Source organism: Saimiri boliviensis, chromosome 5, assembly GCF_048565385.1.
Source record: "Saimiri boliviensis isolate mSaiBol1 chromosome 5, mSaiBol1.pri, whole genome shotgun sequence".
NCBI classification, from domain to species: Eukaryota; Metazoa; Chordata; class Mammalia; order Primates; family Cebidae; genus Saimiri; species Saimiri boliviensis.
In genome coordinates, this window is record NC_133453.1 from 115,947,090 (window position 1) to 115,967,864 (window position 20,775).

Consider the following 20,775-nt stretch of genomic DNA (forward strand, 5'->3'; position numbering starts at 1 on the left):
CACCCATATTGCTCCTGGTTCACAAGGCCATTGATATATTATTTTTAAATGTTTAGCTTTCTATTATAGATATGACTTCTATGTATAGAATTATAGCCAGGCGCGGTGGCTCAAGCCTGTAATCCCAGCACTTTGGGAGGCCGAGGCGGGTGGATCACAAGGTCAAGAGATCGAGACCATCCTGGTCAACATGGTGAAACCCCGTCTCCACTAAAAGTACAAAAAATTAGCTGGGCATGGTGGTGCGTGCCTGCAATCCCAGCTACTCAGGAGGCTGAGGCAGGAGAATTGCCTGAACCCAGGAGGCGGAGGTTGCGCGGTGAGCCGAGATGGCGCCATTGCACTCCAGCCTGAGTAACAAGAGTGAAACTCCGTCTCAAAAAAAAAAAAAAAAAAGAATTATAAACTAATGAAACCCACCCATTTTAACTAGTAATTTAGACTAGTCTTTGCATTGGTGGCCTTAGATACTCATAAAAAAATTAATATAAGTCTAGGTCTTAATAAGTTAGATAACCATCAAAAGGATAAAAACATAGGCTGGGTGCAGTGGCTCATGCCTGTAATCCCAGCACTTTGGGTGGCTAAGGTGGGCAGATCATGAGGTCAATAGATAGAGACCATTCTGGCCAACATGGTGAAACCCTGTCTCTACTAAAAATACAAAAATTAGCTGGGTGTGGTGGTGCGCTTGTAGTCCCAGCTTCTCAGAGGCTGAGGCAGGAGAATTGCGTGAACCTGGGAGGTGGAGGTTGCAGTGAGCCGGTATCCTGCCATTGCACTCCAGCCTGGCAACAGAGTGAGACTCTATCTCAAAAAACAAAAACAAAGTATGACTTTCCTAGCAATATTTTTTAAATGCATGTTAACCAGTAGGAAATAACAGAGGAAAAATATCATAAATAGTAAACAAAAAATAGTTTGACAGACTTTTCCAGACTCACAGTCAATTCTTATTCTTTTGGTAAAGTCTTTGTTTATTAATCTAAGCCGGCCATTCCCAAAGGGTGGTTCCCAGACCACATCTGCATCACCTGGGAATGTGTTAGGAACACAACTTTTCAGACCCCACCCAAGACATACCAAAATTAGAAACTTGGAGGTGAGGCTAAGCAATCTTGTATTTTAACACCCCCTTCAAGTGATTCTGATATACACAAAAATTTGAGAATTAATGATCTAAGCAAACATCCAGTACCATAGAAAGTACCATCTGTATTTCCAAGCTTCAGGATGGCATCTAGCTCCCATAGCAATTCTTGTCATAACACTCATAAGGTACAAAGTTAGTCTTTTTTTTTGGGGGGGGGGTCAGAGTCTCACTCTGTTGCCCAGGCTGGAGTGTGGTAGCACAATCTTAGCTCACTGCAACCACCACCTCCCAGGTTCCAGCAATTCTCTTGCCTCAGCCTCCTAAGTAGCTGGGTCTACAGGCATGTACCACCAGAAGCCCGGCTAATTTTTGTATCTTTAGTAGAGACAGGGTTTCTCCATGTTGGCCAAGCTGGTCTCGAACTACTGACTTCAGGTGATCTTCCTGCCTTGGCCTCTCAAAGTGCTGGGATTACAGGCGTGAGCCACCGCACCTGACAAAGTTAGTCATTTCTATCTCTCTCATCCCTGGAGGGAAGGAACTGTTTCAGTTGGCTCTCCGTATTCATGAGTTCTGCATCTGTGGATTCAACCAACTGTGGATTGAAAATATTTGGGAGAAAAAAGAATGGCTGTGTCTGTACTGAACATGCGCAGACTTTTTTTTGTCATTATTTCCTAAACAATACAGTATAATAACTATTTACTCGCATTTATACTGTATTAGATGTCAGAGGTAATCTAGAGATGATTTAAAGTATACTAGAGGATGTGCGTAGGTTATATGCAAACACTACATCATTTTATATAAGAGATTTAAGCATGTGTGGATTTTGGTATGTGAGGGGAGTCCTGAAACTAATACCCCACAGATACTGAGGGACAGCTATACTTAAAACAGTATCTTCCAGACCATAATAATGACTGATATGTTCAATGCCAGTCACTCTTATGCTCTCATCTTTCTGTAAAACTTTTTAAAAAATTAAATATATTCTTATTAAGAAGCTGGTTTATCCCCATGTTTTCTCATGTTATTTAATAAGATGTTCAATCATAAATGGGCTTATAATGACATCTGATTTCTATATAGTGAAACAAATTCAAAGTGGTAAAATTTTAGGAAAGAGAGGTAATGCTAAGTGGTTATTAAAACATAAACTTATCAGATAAAAAGTTTAACTATGAATAATTAAAAAGGAAAAAACTGCAATCTAGCAGGAACATTTTCAAAACAGAAATTTCTTTCCATCATACTGTTTTAAAGCATATTTACCTGAGGTGGAACTGTGTGATCCATTAGATTCTCAGTTAGAGATGCAAGCAAGGCATCCAATTCATCTGTAGCTTCCTATGGAAGACAGGAATCTAGAGTTATCATCATCATCAGATGTAAGTTTATCATCAGACTTAAGTTTTTTCCATATCCTCTCAATTTATAATTCTAACCCAGGCCTGATTTGTGTTAATCCTTTAAACACATAGGGACACTCATGAATCCTGGTTGTTAATGATCTCACTACTGCACGGAGGAAAACCTATACTACAATCAGGATGTGAAAAAGCTAAAGTGCTATGTAAATTTTCAAATAGCTATTCTCCTTTAGTAAGACAAAACTTGGGAAGGGTTATGACTGTTTTGGCTCATAACTTTTACTTTTTAATTACAAAATTTCTTTTTTTAGCTGGGTGCAGTGGCTCACACCTGTAATCGAAGCACTCTGAGAGGCCAAGGCAGGAGGATCTCTTGAACCCAGGAGCTCAAGATCAGCCTGGGCAATATAATGAGACCTCATCTTTACAAAAACCCGAACAAAACTAGCCAGGCACAGTGGCATCCACCTGTAGTCCCAGCTACTCAGGAAGCTGAGGTGGGAAGATCACTTGAGCCCAGGAGGTAGAGGGTGCAGTGAGCCAAGACTGCACCACTGCACTCCAGCCTGGGTGACAGAGCAAGATTCTGCCTCAAAACAAATTTTAAAAAAGGAAATACAATACAATAAAATAATTAAAAAACATTTTTTTTTGAGACAAGGTCTTGCTCTGTCCAGGCTGGAGTACAGTGGCACAAGCATGACTCCTGGGCCAAAGCAATCCTCCCATCTCAGCCTCCCAAGTAGCTGAGACTACAGGTATGCACCACCACGCCTGGCCAATTTCTTTTTTGTTTTATAGAGAAAGGGTCTCATTTATGTTGCTCAGGTTGGTCTTGAACTTCTGGCCTCCAATGATTCTTCTACTTTGGCCTCCCAAAGCGCTGGGATTACAAGTGTGAGCCACTGCCTAGCCCTTTAACTTTTAGAACAGATGAGAATAGTACTACTTTGCATGATAATATCATAATTTGAACTTAAAAAACAAACAAACAAACAATAAAAGGTTCCGCACAGGAGATAGTGAATAAAGGAGATGCCTAAATTCCAAATGCTCCTTCATCTAGACTTATGGGTGCTTCTGTTTGTAAAAGAAAACAATATGAACTCTCTCCCTTTAAATGTTAATTGATGTTTAACTAGTATTTGAAGTATCTTATAGAGGACAGAACTCTTTACTGTGAGGGAGATGGTCTGGGAGAACTTTAAAACAACAAAACATAAAATGCCAATCTGGCAATAAACAATAGGAACCTAGGGCATAGCCCACAACAAAACAGGACCCTTCATTCATACATTTATTTCTTTTCTTTCTTGGTTTTTTTTGTTTGTTTGTTTGTTTGGTTTTTTTTTTGGACATAGCCTTGCTCTGTCACCTAGGCTGGAAGGCAATGGTACAATCATTAGCTTAGTGCAGCCTCAATTTCCTGAGCTTAAAATCCTCCCACATCAGCTCCCTGAGAAGATAGGACTACAGGCATGCAAAACTATGTCTGGCTAATTAAAAAAAATTTTTTATAGATATGGGGTCTCCCTATGTTGCCCATTCTGGTCTCAAACTCTTAACCTCAAGCCATCTTACTGCTTTGGCCCAAAGTGCTGGGATTATAAGCATAAGCCACCACACTCAGCCACCCATTTATACATTTCCATTTCTGTCTATATGCCTTCAGGTCTTGGGGGATCTCCTATTCATATTTCAACATGCAACTTAATTTAAATCACAAAAGCATGAAAAAAATTGTTCTCTCCTCTCACGTCTTCCCACTCTGCTGCCTGGACTAAGTGCACCGTAACAGCTTGCGCAAGTCTCTCCCACAATGTATGACAATTCTCTCTCCCATTAGACTATATGCAGTTAAGCTGAGACCATGTTTCATTCATTCATTTTTGAATCTTCAGTGCTTAACATGTTGTCTCATACATATTATATATGCAATAAATATTTGAACTAAATGTCCTTCTCTGCTTTAAAAACATCTCAGGTTCTCCTTAATGACTTCCAATGATTAGTCAACGTATCTTTTCAGATTTTAATCAGCAGAAAAGAAATGCCTCATTGAAGATATTTCAGGTTGGATTTTTTCCTTAAGCCTAAACATCTGAAAGATACTTATATACCGGCTGCGTGTGGTGGCTCACGCCCGTAATCCCAGCACTTTGGGAGGCCAAGGTGGGTGGAACACAAGGTTAGAAGTTTGGGACCAGCCTGACCAACATGGTGAAACCCTGTCTCTACTAAAAATACAAAAATTAGCCAGGCATGGTGGCGGATGCCTGTAATCCCAGCTACTTGGGAGGCTGAGGCAGGAGAACTACTTGAACCTGGGAGGTGGAGGTTGCTGTGAGCCAAGATCAAGCCACTGCATTCCAGCCTGGGTAACAGAGTGAGACTCTGTCTCAAAAAAAAAAAAGAAAGATACTTATATACCTAAATACCAACTATATACTTTCATTGAGTAGTGAGAATACAAGTGATTTTTAATTTTTCCTGTTTGTGAAATATTTGGCAAATTACTACAATAGATGTACATTATGCAATAAAAGAAACAAATGGTAAGGGTTCGTACAAGGACAATTTTTAATTTAACTTGCAAATTAAAATATTCATTGGCAATAAACTGGATTTCTATAATTTCTGAATTGGTAAGGGTTTTGTAAGTGAATACAGAAAAGGCAGAAGTTGAATGAGCTGGTTATGTTGCAATGCAATTAGTGATAGGTCCCTGTTATTTCAAAAAGTTTGTTTCAATCAATAAATATTTACTTAGTACCTATGATATACCAGGTACTATTTGAGATGTTTAGGCTGCCCATAATCCCAGCACTTTGGGAGGCCAAGGCAGTACAATTGCTTGAGGGTAGGAGTTTGAGACCAGCCTGAGGGAATACTGCAGTGAACCAAACAGGTCAAGTCTCTCACACAAACTTACATTCCCTAGAGCAGCAGTCCCCAATCTTTTTGGCACCAAGGACCAGTTTCATGGAAGGTCCACGAAACAATTTTTCCAAGGACTGGGTTTGGGGGTGGGGTATGGTTTCAAGATAATACTGTTCCACCTCAAATCATCAGGCATTAGATTCTTATAAGGAGTGAGCAACCTAGATCCCTCGTGTGTGTGGTTCACAATAAGGTTTGCACTCCTGTGAGAATCTAACGCCACAGCTGATCCGACAGGAGGTAGAACTCGGGCGATAACGCTTGCCTTCAGCTCACTTCCTGCTGTGCGGCCCAGTTCTTAACAGGCCACGGACCAGTACCGGTCTGAGGCACAGGGATTGGGGGACACCTGCCCTAGAGTAAATCAAACTACAAATTCAACAGGATCCCTTAATTCTTTCATAAGAAGCATTTAGTCACTACTTGCATGTAGCACTATATCTTAAAAGGAAATATGGGTGGAAGTATAGCCAACGTCCAAGACCACCCCCAAAATATAAACAAACTATACACAAATTGGAGAATAAACCCTGAGATCCTCTTGTGAGTGATGTGGCAACAGGATTCTCCCTACATAACTGTGGCTCAATGCTTTTCTCATATCTTTTTTTTTTTTTTTTTTTTTTTTTGAGACAGTCTCATTCTATTACGCAGCTGGAGTAGTAAGGTGGTGTGATCTCAGTTCTCTGCAACCTCCGCCTCTGAGGCTCAAGCGATCCTTCTGTCTCAGCCTCCTGAGAAGCTGGGACCATGGGCGGATGCCACCATGACTGGCTAATTTTCTGTATTTTTGGTAGAAATATGTTTTGCCATGTTGCCCAGGCTGGTCTCGAACTCCTGAGCTCAAGTGGTCCACATGCCTCAACCTCCCAATCTGCTGGAATTATAGGTGTGAGCCCCCATGCTTGGCAACTCTTCTTACATCTTAAGTCCCAGTGTCAATCAGTAATCACTAGATGCCCTTGGTTTTACTACAAGATTCAATTCAAAATTGTCTTTGGTAAAAATGTTAAGAAGTAAAAGTATTCTTACCTTTAGAACAGAACTACTGTCTGCAGGTGTAGTATGTATCAGAGTTTCATGAGACTCTTTGGGGAGGGGCACATTATTCTCATTTAACGCAGCACTAGGAAGAAAAAGACAAATTCACATCATGTAGGACCTGTACAGGTACAGGCAGGACTTTCAAAGAAAGGATTTAGGAAAGAAGGGCAACCAAGTCATCTAAGGGAAATTGTATGAAAAAATGCTCAGCATCACTAATCATCAGGGAAATGCAATTCCAAACTATGTGGAGATATCATTTCACTCCAGTTAAAATGGTTTTATAATTTAAAAAAGATAAGCAATAACAAATGCTGGTGAGGACCCATAGAAAGGGTAACCCTCTTACTCTGTTGGGAATATAAATCGGTACAGCAACTTTAAAGAACAGTATGAAGGTTCCTCAAAAACTAAAAAGAGAATGACCATTATGGTCCAGCGATTCCACTACTGGATAAACATCCAAAAGAGAGAAAATCAATATATCAAAAAGACATCTGTACTCCCATTCTCATTAAGCTCTACTCACTACAGTCAAAATATCGAACTGACCTAAGTGTCTATCAAGTGCTTAATGTATTATCACATGGACCCTGAAACATCTGCAGTGCATCTATATTTTAAAAAGTTAAAGGAAACCATGGACAAAGAAGTAAAGGAAACCAAGAAAACAATGTGCCAACAAATATAGAATATTAATAATAATAAATTATAAAAAGGAATTAACAATTTTGAAGCTGAAAAGTATAATAATTTTTTTAACTTCAGGGTACATGAGCAGGTTTGTTATCTAGGTAAACTTGTATCATGGGAGTTTGTTGTACAAATTATTTTGTCAACCAGGTATTAAACCCAGTCTCCATTAGTTATTTTTCCTGATCCTCTCCTTCTCCACGCTCTACTTTCTGAGAGGGTCCACTGTCAGAAGTTCCCCTCTCTGTGTCCAAATGTTCTCATCATTTAGCTCCCACTTACAAGTGAGAACACGCAGTATTTGGTTTTCTGTTCCTGTGCTAGTTTGCTAAGGATAATGGCCTCCAGCTCCACCCATGTTTCTGTAAAGGACACAATTTCATTCTATTGCATTATCTTTTAAGGCTGCATACTATTTCAAGGTGTGTATATATACCACATTAAAACATTGAGCTTTGGGAATCTGAGGCAGGCGGATCATGAGGTCAGGAGTTCCAGACCAGCCTGCCTAACATGGTGAAACTCGTGTCTCTACTAAAAATACAAAAAAATAAAAAATAAAAAATAAAAATTTAAAAAAATTAGCTACTCTGGGGTCTGAGGCAGGAGAATCGCTTGAACCTGGGAGGCAGAGGTTGCAGTGAGCTGAGACCACACCACTGCATTTCAGCCTCGGTGATAGAGCAACATGCCATCTCAAAAATAAAATAAAATAAAAATCCAGCCTGCCACTGATGGGCCTTTAGGTTGATTACATGTCTTTGCTACTGTGAATAGTACTGCAGTGAATGTACGTGTACATGTGTCTTTATGACAGAATGATTTATATTCCTTTGGGTATATACCCAGTAATGGGATTGCTGGGTTTAATGGTATTTGTTTTAGGTCTCTGAGGAATCACCACACTGTTTTCCACAATAGCTGAACAAATTTACACTCCTACCAACAATGTGTAAGAATTCTTGTTTCTCTGCAATCTCACCTGTTATTGTTTGACTTTTTAATAATAGCCATTTTAACTGGTCGACATGTTACCTCACTGTGGTTTTGATTTGGATTACTCTAATGATCAGTGTGATGCTGAGTTTTTTCTACATGCTTTTTGGCCACCTATAAGCCTTCTTTTGAGAAGTGTCTGTTTAAGTCCTTTGCCCACTTTTTAATGGGGTTGGTTTATTTTTTTCTTGTAAATTTACTTAAGTTCCTTATAAATGCCGGATATTAGACCTTTGTCAGATGCATAGTTTGCAATAATTTTCTCCCACTCTGTTAAGTTGTCTGTTTACTTGGCTGCGTTTCTTTTGCTATGCAGAAGCTCTTTAATTAGATCTCATTTATCAGTTTTTGCTTTTGTAGCCATTGCTTTTAGCATCTGCCTCATGAAATCTTTGCCTGTTTCTATGTCCAGAATAGTATTGCCTAGATCGTCTTTCAGGGCTTTTATAATTTTGGGTTTTATATGTAAGACTTTAACCTGTCTTGAGTTGATTTTTGCATAAAGTATAAGGAAGTGGTCCAATTTTTTCTATCTTCTGCATATAGCTAGCCAGTTATGCCAGCACCATCTATTGAATAGGGAGCCCTTTCCCCATTTCCTGTTTCTGTCAGCTTTGTTGAAGATCAGATAGTTGTAGGTGTGTGGCATTATTTCTAGGCTCTCTATTCTGTTCCATTGGTCTACGTGTCTGTCTTTATACCAGTACCATGCCGTTTTGGTTACTGTAGCCCTAAAGTATAGTTTGAAGTCAGGTAGCATAATGCCTCCAGCTATCTCTTTTTGTTTAGGATTGCCTTGGCTATTTGGGCTTGGTTTTGGTTCCTTAAAATAGTTTCTTCTAGTTCTGTGAAGAATGTCATCAGTCGTTTGAGCCTAAGTTTGAGACTACAGTGAGCTGTGCTCATGCCACTGTACTCCAACCTGGGTGACAGAGCAAGATCCTGTCTCAAAAAAAAAAAAAAAAAAAAAAAAAAAGGTACTGTAAAATACCATAAGGGTGTAAAGAAATAAAAACTTTCACATTACTGGGAGGAAGAGAAAACCGTGCAGTGGTTGTAGAAAACAGTTTGGCAGTTCCTTAAAAGGTTAAAAATAGAATTAGCATATGACTCAGCAATTCGCAATCTAGATGTGTAACTGAAAAACAGGTGTTCAAACAAAAAATTGTACATGACTATTCATAGCTGCAATATTCATAACAGCCAAAAAGTAGAAACAACCTAAATATCTATCAACAGATGAACAAATAAGCAAAATGTGGTATATCCCATACAATGAAATATTACACAGCCATCAAAGGAAATAAAGTTCTGATATATAATAGTACAGTGTGGATGACCTGGAAACATTATGCTAAGAAGCCAGACACAAAATACCTCATATTACAGAATATCATTTATGTGAAATGTCCAGGATAGGTAAATCTATAGAGACAGAAAGTAGCAGAGTGGCTCCTCAGGGTTGGGGAAAGGCAATGCAGAGTAGATGGGGTTACAGTTAGAAAGTATATTTCTTTTTGAGGTGACGAAAATATTCTGAAATTTGATACTGGTGGTGGTTGCACATACCTGTACTAAATACAGAATGTACCAAATGTACTAAAATGTACTAAAAACTACTCAATTGCACACTTTTTTTTTCTTTTTTTTGAGATAGAGTCTCCAGGCTGGAGTGCAGTGGCACGATCTCAACTCACTGCAACTTCCTCCTCAATTCAAGCGATTCTCCTGCTTCGGCCTCCTGAGCAGCTGGGATTACAGGGACAAGCCACCACGCCCAGCTAATTTTTATATTTTTAGTAGAGATGATGTTTCACCATATTGGTCAGGCTGGTCTCGAACTCCTGACCTCGTGATCCACCAGCCTCAGCCTCCCAAAGTGCTGGAATTACAGGTGTTAAGCCACCATGCCTGGCCCTGAATTGCACACTATAAGTGGATGAATTGTGTGGTATTTCAATCAAATTCATCAATGAAGCTGTTACTACAAAAATAAATGATCTGAATAGACATTTCTCCAAAGAAGACATATATACAAAAGGATGTTCAACATCATTGTCCTTAGGTAAATGCATATCAAACCACAATGAAACACTACTTCACACTCACTAGGATGAGTATAAAAAACAAGGAGAATAAAAAGCATTGTCAATGACATGGAGAAATCGGAATCCTCATACAGTGTTGGTAATGAAAAATGTTACAGCCATTTTGGAAGACATTTGGCAGTTCTTAATAAAGTTAAATAATATGACTGAGAACAAATGGTTTTACTTGTAGATATATACCAAGGAGAACTGAAAGTATATCTACAAAAAAATTTTTGTATGCAAATATTCATTTCTAGCTTTATTCATAATAGCTAAAGAGTGGAAACAAATGTCCATCAACTGATACATGGATAAACAGATGTGGTATATCTTTATAATGGAATATTATCCAGCCATAAGGAGGGATAATGTACCAAAACATGCTACAATATAGACAAACTTTGAAAATATTATGTTGAACGTAAGAAGACAGACACAAAAGGACACATATTGTATAATTCCATTGACATAAACTGTCCAGAGTAGGTAAATCCACAGAGACAGAAAGTAGTATTAGTGGCTGCCAGCTGCTGGGGAAGAAGCAGAATGTGGAGTAACTGCTAATGGGTAAGGAGTTGCCAGAACTTAGGTAAAGTTTCTAGGGTAAGGAGTTTTAGACCTATGAGGTTTCTAGAACATTCTCAAACAATGTTCTAGAATTTATTATAGTGGTAATGGTTGCACAATTTTGTAAAATCACTAATTTTGTGGTTATGTGAATTATGTCAGTAAAAATAGAAAAATGATCTAAATCTGCTATGGTAAAATGTTAAGATGTGATACAGCCTGATATCTGGTATATAGGTATGTATTATATACTTCTCCATAGTGTCTCTATGCCTGAAATGTTGCATTTTAAAAAAGGAGGTACAGTAAAACAACAGTGTGGTATGGCATGGAGAAAACAGATTAACAGAGAAGGAAAAGATCCAGAAATAGACCTTTGTTTATACAAGAACTGAGCATATTGCAAAGGATGCATTTAAAATCCTATGGGAAAAACAGATTACTCAAAATATGAACAGCCATTTAGAAAAATAAATCTGGAAGTAAGTTGGGGTACGTTCTAGGCTCTTTCCAGCTTCGAGAGTTCAATGAAACTTCTGATGAACATGGGGCAGTCCTGTCCCCATTACCCTTCTCCTGGCAAACAAAAAAATTTGACAAGGTTATTCTGAAAGACTTCAATAATAGCAATAGTACTAGAAATGGACTAACTGTTGTTATTAGAATTTTCTTTTTTTTTTTTTTTTTTAAACAAGGTCTCATTCTGTCACTCAGAATGAAGTGCAGTGGTGTGATCATAGCTCACTGCAGTCTCAAACTCCTGGGCTCATAAAATTATCCCTCTTCATTCTCTTGAGTAACTAGGACTACAGTATGGATCACCATCCTTGGCTGATTTTGTATTTTTTATTGTAGAGATGGGGTCTCACTCTGTTGCCTAGGCTAGTCTCAAACTGCTGGCCTCAAGTGACCCTCCTGCCTTGACCTCTGAAAGTGCCAGGATTACAGGTCTGAGACACTGTGCCTGGCGGTTAGAATTAGTTACAAGGTCAAGCTGTAATTCTAGTTTTACCGTGATCACCAATTAGTACTTTTGTGGAGTACTAACTATTATATGAAATGCTATACACTATGAATGCTATGTGCAGTGCTGCATTGATTACAGTATCTGGAACTGAATATTAATCAAAACCCTTGACTAAGTTTTGAATAATAAAAAAAGAAACAGCATTTATTTGCTCCACATTTCTTAACACCAAGCACAGAACATTAGATTCACAGTGGTGAAGAAAATCAATCTGCCATAAAAAAGCATGGAATAAAAGCCTAACGAACAAGATAAATAAATAACAAAACACTCATTAAAGAGAAGAGCAGAAGAGACTTGGAGGGAGTAGCAAAGAAAGTTACTCAGTTACTGTGAGAACCCATGGCAAGTAAGTTTATAAGAATAAGGCCATTGTGATAACAGGGTGACAAGAATGTTTACTAGAAGAGAAATAATACACACTCCTTACCAGGTGATTGATAAGATTTCACAAAGCTTTAAAATGGTTTTTGCTCTGTTGGTTCGAATCAGTTGAAGACAAATGGGAATACTGGGAAACTAATTAGAAACATCTTCAAATAATATAAAACTAGGTACTAAGTTGTCTGTAATGAATGCAATAGGGTGTATTCAAGCTATCTTTCAAACGGACATCCTGAAATCATGTGGTGACAGACTGAGAAGAAAAAAATGACAAAAAGGGTAGTAGATAAGAACATCAATTTAATGCAGTGTTTCCAGAACTGTACCTGTTTGTGGCAGCATCCTGAACACCGGCATTTTTATGACTTAATAAGCTATCTTCTCTTGTAACCTAAGAAGATGAAATTTTTTAAAAAGGTAAATCTTTGTTGAAGATACTAAAGTAACAAGAAATTTACATTTCTTTCTAGTAAAAATAGAAGTATCAACTTGCTTCAGTTTAAATAAGAGGTAATCATACCTTGTCTATGGAAATATCAGCAGTACACCTAGTACAATAATACCCCATACCTAAATTAATAATCAAAGATTCATTTTATTTGGTATACAAATTCACACAATCTTACTACATGGTTCTCAATAATGCACCCATTTTTTTTATTTTTCATTTATTTATTTTTGAGATGGAATCTCACTCTGTCCCCAAGGCTGGAGTGCAGTGGTGCAATCTTGGCTCATTGCAATCTCTGCCTCCCAGGTTCAAGTGATTCTCTTGCCTTAGCCTCCTGAGTAGCTTGGATTACAAATGTGTGTGCCACCACCCCTGGCTAATTTTTTGTATTTTTAGTAGAGGCGGGGTTTCACCATGTTGGCCAGGCTGGTCTCAAACTCCTGGCATCAACTGATCCACCCACTTTGGCCTCCCAAAGTGCTGGGATTACAGACATGAGCCACTGCACCCAGCATCAATAATGTTCTCATTTTCATTTTTAAAAAAATTTTTTAAAAAGGCATACAAGTGCTTAACCAATGTAATGTCACATTTCCACTATCTCTCCCACTCCCTGCCTCAGTATTCCTTCCCTTTAGACTGCTCATATAATCCCACAAAAAAAACCGTTATTCGAGATAAAGGATGATCTATACTTTATACAGTTTCATATCATTGGAATCACAATACCTATCCTTTATGTCTGCTTCTTTAGAGCAGCATGGTGATGTCTTTGAGATTTGCTTATGTTGTTGTATAAATCACTAATTCATTCCCTTTTATTCAGAGAGACATTTCATTGTATAGATACAATCACAATATTTGCTCATCTGTTTAACTATTAATGAACATTTGGATTTTTTCCAGTTTTTAGCTATTTCGTATAAAGCTGCTAGGAACATTCGTGTACTAACATCTTTGTTAACCTGAACTTTGATTTCTCCTGGGCAAATATCTAAGAATGTAACTGCCGAGTTAGATGATATGTGTATGTTCAATGCATTGCCAAACTCTTCACGTGTTTATACCATTTTATGCTCTTACCAGCAATGTATGTGCACTGCAGGAGCTCCATCATCACCAACGCAGTGATGGTTGGTCTGTAATTTTACTGTTTCAGTGGACGTGCCCGTCATCATTAATTATATTAGTTGTAGATTTTGTTTGCTCTTTATCAAGCTGAAGGAGTTCCATTTTATTGCTAGTTTGCTGAGCGTTTTTATCATGAACAGGTGTTGAATTTTGTAAAATGCCTTTTCTATATGAATTGAGACAATTTTATGCATTTTTTAATATGATGAACTATCCTGGGTTTTGAATGATAAACCAACATTTTCCCCAAGATAAACCTTACTTGATCATGATGTATGATCCTACTTATAAACTGCTGAGTATATTTTGTTAAGAATTTTTATGTTAATGTTCAAGAGGAGTACTGGTCTGTAGTTTCTTGTAATTTTTTTTCTGGTTTTGGTATTGGGATGACACCAGTCTCATAAAATGAATTAGGAAGTGTTCCTTCCTCTCTTGTATCTTTTTGAAAAACTCTGCCTAGAACTGCTAATATTTCTTCCATAAATGTTTCGTGAATTTCACAGTGAAGGCATCTGGTCCTGGATTTATCTTCATGTATAAGTCTTTTCACTGCAAAATCAAATCCCTTTACTTTAGGGCTACTCATGTTATTTCTCTCTTCTTCAACTCCAGAAAGATCCAAAATGATAAATGTAAGGTAATGATTTCTTAGTCCATTCAGGCTGCTCTAACAAAACAACATCATCTGGGTGGCCTATAAATAACAAATATTTCTTCCTCGCAGTTCTTGGGGCTGAGAAACTGAAGATTATGGCACTGGAAGATTCAGTGTCTGGCGAGGGCCCATTCCTCATAGATGGTGGCTTCTTGTTGCAGCCTCACATGGTAAATGGGTTAAACAAGTTCCCTCCGGCCTCTTTTATAAGAGCACTAATCCCACTCCTGAGGGTTCTGCCAAAGGTCCCATCTATTGATACCATGGCTTTGGGGATTAGGTTTCAACATAAAAATTTTGCAGGGCACACAACCATTCAGACCATAGCAAATGATAGCTATTACTACTACTGCTACTATATCTATCGAAGATCAACACTTTCGGGTTTTTGTTTTGTTTTGAGATGAAGCCTCACACTTTTGCCCAGGCTGGAGTGCAATGGTACAATCTCAGCTCACTGAAGCCTCTGCCTCCCAGGTTCAAGCAATTCTCCTGCCTCAGCCTCTCAAGTAGCTGGGATTGCAGGTGCCCACCATTACCCCTGGCTAATTTTTTGTATTTTTAGTAGAGACGGGGTTTCACTTTGTTGGCCAGGCTGGTCTCGAACTCCTGACCTCATGATCCCCCTACCTCGGCCTCCCAACATGCTGGGATTACAGGCGTGAGCCACGACGTCTGGCTGAGGATCAACACTTTCTAAATGCTTATTATGTGCCAAGCACTATTCCACATCCTTTAATTATATTATTTCACCTTTACAGCCCACCTTAAGGTAGGTACTACTATTATCCTATTTTCTATATAATTAAACTGAGGCTCAAAAAAATTAACTTGTCCAAGTCTCAAAGCTAGTTGGTGGTAGAACAGAAATGAGATTCTAGAGTCAATACTATCATATTTCATATTTATCTTCTATGTAAATATGTTTTGTGTTTATATTCTGTGGAGAAAATGGATAAAGACATGAACAATATTCCTAAAGTCCACTCAGGTCTCTTCAAGGCTTGTAACTGAGGACAGAATGGGTAAAGCACATCTTCTCAATAACAGGAGAATTTGACAAATGACTTAGTGAGGTAGGCTTCTGTCCTGATTTTAGGACAGAATACAAGTTTTAAAGTCACCGAGAGCCAAGGAAAAGCTGATTTTGAGAGCAAGGCTACCACATCCCTCATGGGAGCTGGTCCCTACCCACTCCATCCTTCACCATGTCACAGCCAACTCTTCATCTTGTATCTCACCCTTTTTGCTAATTACATAAACATATAGCCAAATTGAGGGTAGATGGGACGTGGGGAATAGTAAATGGATAAAGACAGGCGTAGAATCATATACTTAATACTGAAATAACCCTTTAAAAAATCACAAAATTTTCTGGCTATCAAAGTGGCAAAAATTGAAGACTCACTTCTATACAAATTTGGTTTTTTTTAGCCTTCATATGACCCTGAGCATCTTTACTTGTTTTTTTTTTAAACCCCCTGACTGCACCCTTAATCTAGCTTGATTTGAATTTAGAGTTGAGGAAGGCAGCTCTCTACATCCCACACTATTTTCACTTCACCAGGGCTATCTAGTAAAGGCAGCTTACCTTATGTACTCCTTCTACCTGAGCCTTCAAAATGTTACTCTTGAAGTCAGGAGGAACTCTCAGGGCATTCAATCCCGGGCTCTCAATGACATTATTAAGGCATTTCTCAGTCAACTTCATCACTTCCTCCTAGTATTTTAAAAACATACTATAATCAACTCTGATGCACTATAGTTACATGGAAATAGGAAATAAACTGATGAAAGTTCATATTCAGACAATCAGGAAATTATGTGTCTTAAGTAGCCATATCTTATTTCAGACATAAGCAACTCCTACAATCATCTATCTGTGAAGAACTCCAGATTTAAAGGGAACAGCCTCTGTAGGGCCTAACCTAAAATTGTAGCAAACTATAACCCAATGGGCAAATCTGGTCAACCACCTATTGTGTAAACAGTTTACTGGAATTTAGCCATGTTCATTCCTCTGTGCTGCTTTCATGCTACAATTGCAGAGCTAAGTAGCTGTGATAGAGACTATGAGGTTCTCAAAAACTAAAATATTTACTATCTAATCCTTTACTGAAATAATCTGCCAACCTCTGGTCAAGAGAATAGTCTTCATGCCCTACTTTTCATCTTTTAGCCTAAAAATAATAGTTGCTAAAGGCCACATATGCCTTAATTGTACCCACTGTCCTCGCTGAGTGCAGTTGAGATTCTGTTGCTCCTTTATGCTTTTAAAACAAATTACTGCTCATCAAAGAACAAGAAAAACTGATTCCTGAAATAAAATTTGAAGATAAAGAACATTCTGGATTGCCTCAGGTAATTAAGTAAAGGAAAGTAATTGAAAAATCTATAGATCTTGATATGGCATAAATCCTAAAGGATTTCAAAGGCATAAGAGAAAACTGAAGTCTGGAAGGGGATAATGAAGGAGACAAATAAATAACATAAATGTATTTATTACCACTGAACTATGGTAAAAATGGTAAAGATGGTAAATTACATATGTATATTTTACCTTTTTTCTTTTCTCTCTCTTTTTTTTTTTTAAAGAGAAAGCACAGAGACTAAGTTGCAGAGAAAAGGAAGGATCAAAAAAAGAGAAGAATCTTGACAACTCTTAAAATCACGGCATCTCAAAGTTGGAAGGAACAATACTCCATCAAACCACCAAAATACTTCAAGAGGGGGTTTATTATTTCTTTTATTCTAAGTTTGGGTTTAGTTTACTCTTGTTTTACTAGTTCCTTAAGATGCATCATTAGACTGTTTATCTAAAGTTGTTCTACTTTTGTGATGCAGGCGCTTATTGCTATAAACTTTCCTCAGTACTGCTTTTGCTGTATCCCATAGATTTTAGTATGTTTTGTTTCCATTTTCATTTGTTTCAAGAAATTTAAAAATTTCCTTACTTCTTCATTGACCCACTGGACATTTGGGAGCATACTGTTTGATTTCCATGTGTTTGTACAGTTTCCAAAGTTTCTCTTGTTACTGATTTCTAATTTTATTCCACTGTGGTCAGAGGAGATACTGGAAATGATTTTAATTTTTTCGAATGTGCAAGACTCGTTTTGTGACCTAACATATGGCCTATCCTTGAGAATAATCTGTGTGTGGAGGACATGAATGTGTGTTCTGCTGCCATTAGATAAAATGTTCTGTAAATGTCTATTAGGTCTATTTGATCTACAGTGATTACATATAATTTTGGGGGTTAATTTTTCTGTCTGGATGATCTATCCCCTGCTCAACATGGGGTGTTGAATTCTCTGGCTATAACTGTATGAGGCATATCTTTCTGTGTAGCTTTGATAATGTTTGCTCTATATATCTGGGTGCTCCAGTTTTAGGTACATATATTATTTTGTTACATCCTTTTGCTGAATTCACCCTTTATCAATATATAATAATCTTCTTTGTCTCTCTTTTTATGATTTTTGTCTTGAAATCAATTTTATCTAATATAAGTATCGCCACACCTGCTCTGTTTCTGGTTTCCATTTGCATGGAATATCTTTTTCCATCCCTTTATTTTCAGTCTTCATGTGTCTTTATAGGTGAAATATGTATCATGTAGACAGCAGATCATTGGGGCCTTTTTCTTTTTTTTTTTTTTTTGGCAGAAAGTGATTTATTTAGGCAGAAAGAAAAAGGGGAAAGAAACAGAGAAGAGAAAGAGTAGCTTCCATGAGATTGTCAAGGGTTTTTTTTTTTTTAAGCCATTCAGCCACTCTGTCTTTTGATTGGAGAATTTAGTCCATTTATATTCATTATTATTATTGAATAATGAATATAAATGGCCATTTTGTTATCTGTTTTCTGGTTGTTTTGTGGTCTTCTCTTTTTCCTTTCCTGCCTTCCTTTTCGTGAAGGTGCTTTTCTCTGGTGGTATGCTTAAATTTCTTTTTATTTTTTGGTGTATCTGTTATACGTTTTTTGAAGTTACCACGAGGCCTGCAAATAACATCTTGTAACACATTATTTTAAACTGATGACAATGTTGATTGAAAAAAAAAAATCAACAAGCAAAGAGAAAACTAATAAAAACTCTTTAAGTTCAACACCGCCCTTTTCAACTTGTTGCTTCTATTTATATCTTATTACATCATGTCTAGAAAAGTTGTTGTAGTTATATTCTTGATAGCCTTTCATCCTTTCTACTCGAGATATGAGTAGTTTATACACAACAATTTCAAAGTTATAATATTCTGTATTTGTTACCATTACCAGTGAGTTGTGTACCTTCAGATAATTATCTTATCACTCATTAACATCTTTTCCTTTCAGACTGAAGAACTAAGACAGGTCTGGTGAAATCCCTCAGCTTTTGTTTGTTTGGCAAAGTATTTCTCCTTCATGTTTGAAGGATACCTTCAAACACGGATATACTATTTTAGGATAAAAGTTTTTCCTTCATTTAAAACATGTCATGCCACTCTCTGCTGGACCATAAGGTTTCTGCTGAAAAGTCTGTTTCCAGATGTATTGAAGCTCCCTTGTGTGTTTCTCTTCTCTTGCTTTTAGGATTCTTTAACACTGACATTTGGGAGTCTGAATATTCACTATCTTGAGGTAGTCCTATTTGGGGTAATTCTGCTTGGTGTTCTATATCCTTCCTGTACTTGAATATTGGTATCTTTTTCTCTAGGCTTGGCAAGTTCTCTGTTACTATCCCTTTGAATACACTTTCTACCACATCTCTTTACCTCTTCTTTAAGGCCGATAACTCTTCAATTTGTCCTTTTGAAGCTATATTTTAGATATTCTAGGTGTACTTCATTTTTTCTTTTTTTGTCTCCTCTGAGTGTGTATTTTCAAACAGGCTGTCTTCAAGCTAATTCTTTCTCCTGCTCAATCAATTCTGTGGTTGAGAGACTGATGCATTCTTCACTATGTCAACTGAATTTTTCAGCTCCAGGATTACTGTTGATTTTTAAAAATTATTTCAATTTCTTTGTTAAATTTATCTGATAGGACTCTGAATTCCTTTTCTGTGTTATATTGAATGTCACTGGGCTTCCTTAAAGCAGCTATTGAGTTTTCTGCCTGAAAGGTCACATATGTCTGTCAATCTGGGCTTGGTCACTGGTGCCTTATTTAGTTTGTTTGATGAGGTCATGTTTTCCTGGATGATCTTGGATGCTCGTTGATGTCTGGGCATTAAAGAGTTAGGTATTTATTGTAATCTCTGCAGTCTAGCCTTGTTTGTACCTGTCTGTCTTGAGAAGGCTTTCTAGTTATTCAAATGGAAGTGAATGTTGTGATATAAGTTTTTGGTCACTCCAGCCATATCTGCATTAGGAGGAACCCCACGACCAGTAAGGATGTTACTCTTGCAGAGTTGTTGAGATACAGCCTTGGTGGTCTTGGGTAAGATCTGGGAGAATTCCCTGAATTACCTACTCCAGATCTGAGTAGTTTATACACAACAATTTCAGTGTTACAATATTCTGCATTTGTTTGTGTACATACCATTACCAGTGAGTTGTGTGCCTTCAGATGATTATCTCATTGCTCATTAACATCTTTTCCTTTCAGACTGAAGAACTTCCTGGCAGAGTCTCTTGTTCTCTTTCCTCACTTTCCCCATACAGTCTCTCTCTTCTCAGTGAGCTGCATGGAGCTGGGAAGGAATGACAAAAGCACCCTCATGGCTACCCACTGAGACTGTGCCAAGTCAGACCTGAAGCCAGTACAGTACTCGGTCTCACCCAAGGCATGTGGTGACTATTGCCTGGCCAACACTGATGTTAATTCAAGGCCCAGAGTTTCTTACATAAGCAAGTGGTGAATCCAGCTAGGCTTGTGCCTTTCTCTGTAGGACTGCAGGTTCTCTTCTGGCTCAGGGCCGGTTTAGAAATGCCATCTAAGGAGCTAGGGCCTGGAGCTGGGAACTGTAGGAATCTACTTAGTACTTCATTTTTGCTGTGACTGAGCTGTTATCTAAGCCGCAAGACAAAGTTATTTTTATTCTTTCTTCTCCTTTAGGGCCTGGAGCTGGGAACTGTAGGAATCTACTTAGTACTTCATTTTTGCTGTGACTGAGCTGTTATCCAAGCCGCAAGACAAAGTTATTTTTATTCTTTCTTCTCCTTTACTCAAGCAGAAGGTATCTCTCCCCATGGCCACCACAGCTGAAAATGCCCTGGATCACACCTGAAGCCAGCATGGTACAAGGTCTTGCCCAAGGCCTGCAGCAAGTACTGCCTGGAAACCACTGGCCCAAGGCTTCTTTCGTCAGCAGATGATGAATCCTGTCAGGACTGGGTCCGTTCCCTCAAGG

At 38.1% G+C, this 20,775-nt stretch overlaps 1 protein-coding gene across 4 annotated transcripts in view; it reads right to left on the reverse strand.

The window, feature by feature from the left end:
• Positions 1–20,775, reverse strand: part of EPB41L5 (erythrocyte membrane protein band 4.1 like 5) — a 135,345-nt gene that overhangs the window by 12,788 nt on the left and 101,782 nt on the right. For all 4 annotated transcript variants that reach the window (XM_039479952.2, XM_074399848.1, XM_074399847.1 and 1 more), the window contains 4 exons: positions 16,039–16,167; positions 12,534–12,598; positions 6,439–6,532; positions 2,369–2,443 (listed from right to left, as the gene is read on the reverse strand). In XM_039479952.2, coding sequence (XP_039335886.1) covers positions 2,369–2,443; positions 6,439–6,532; positions 12,534–12,598; positions 16,039–16,167 — 363 coding nt within the window. The remainder of the gene's footprint in view (positions 1–2,368; positions 2,444–6,438; positions 6,533–12,533; positions 12,599–16,038; positions 16,168–20,775) is intronic.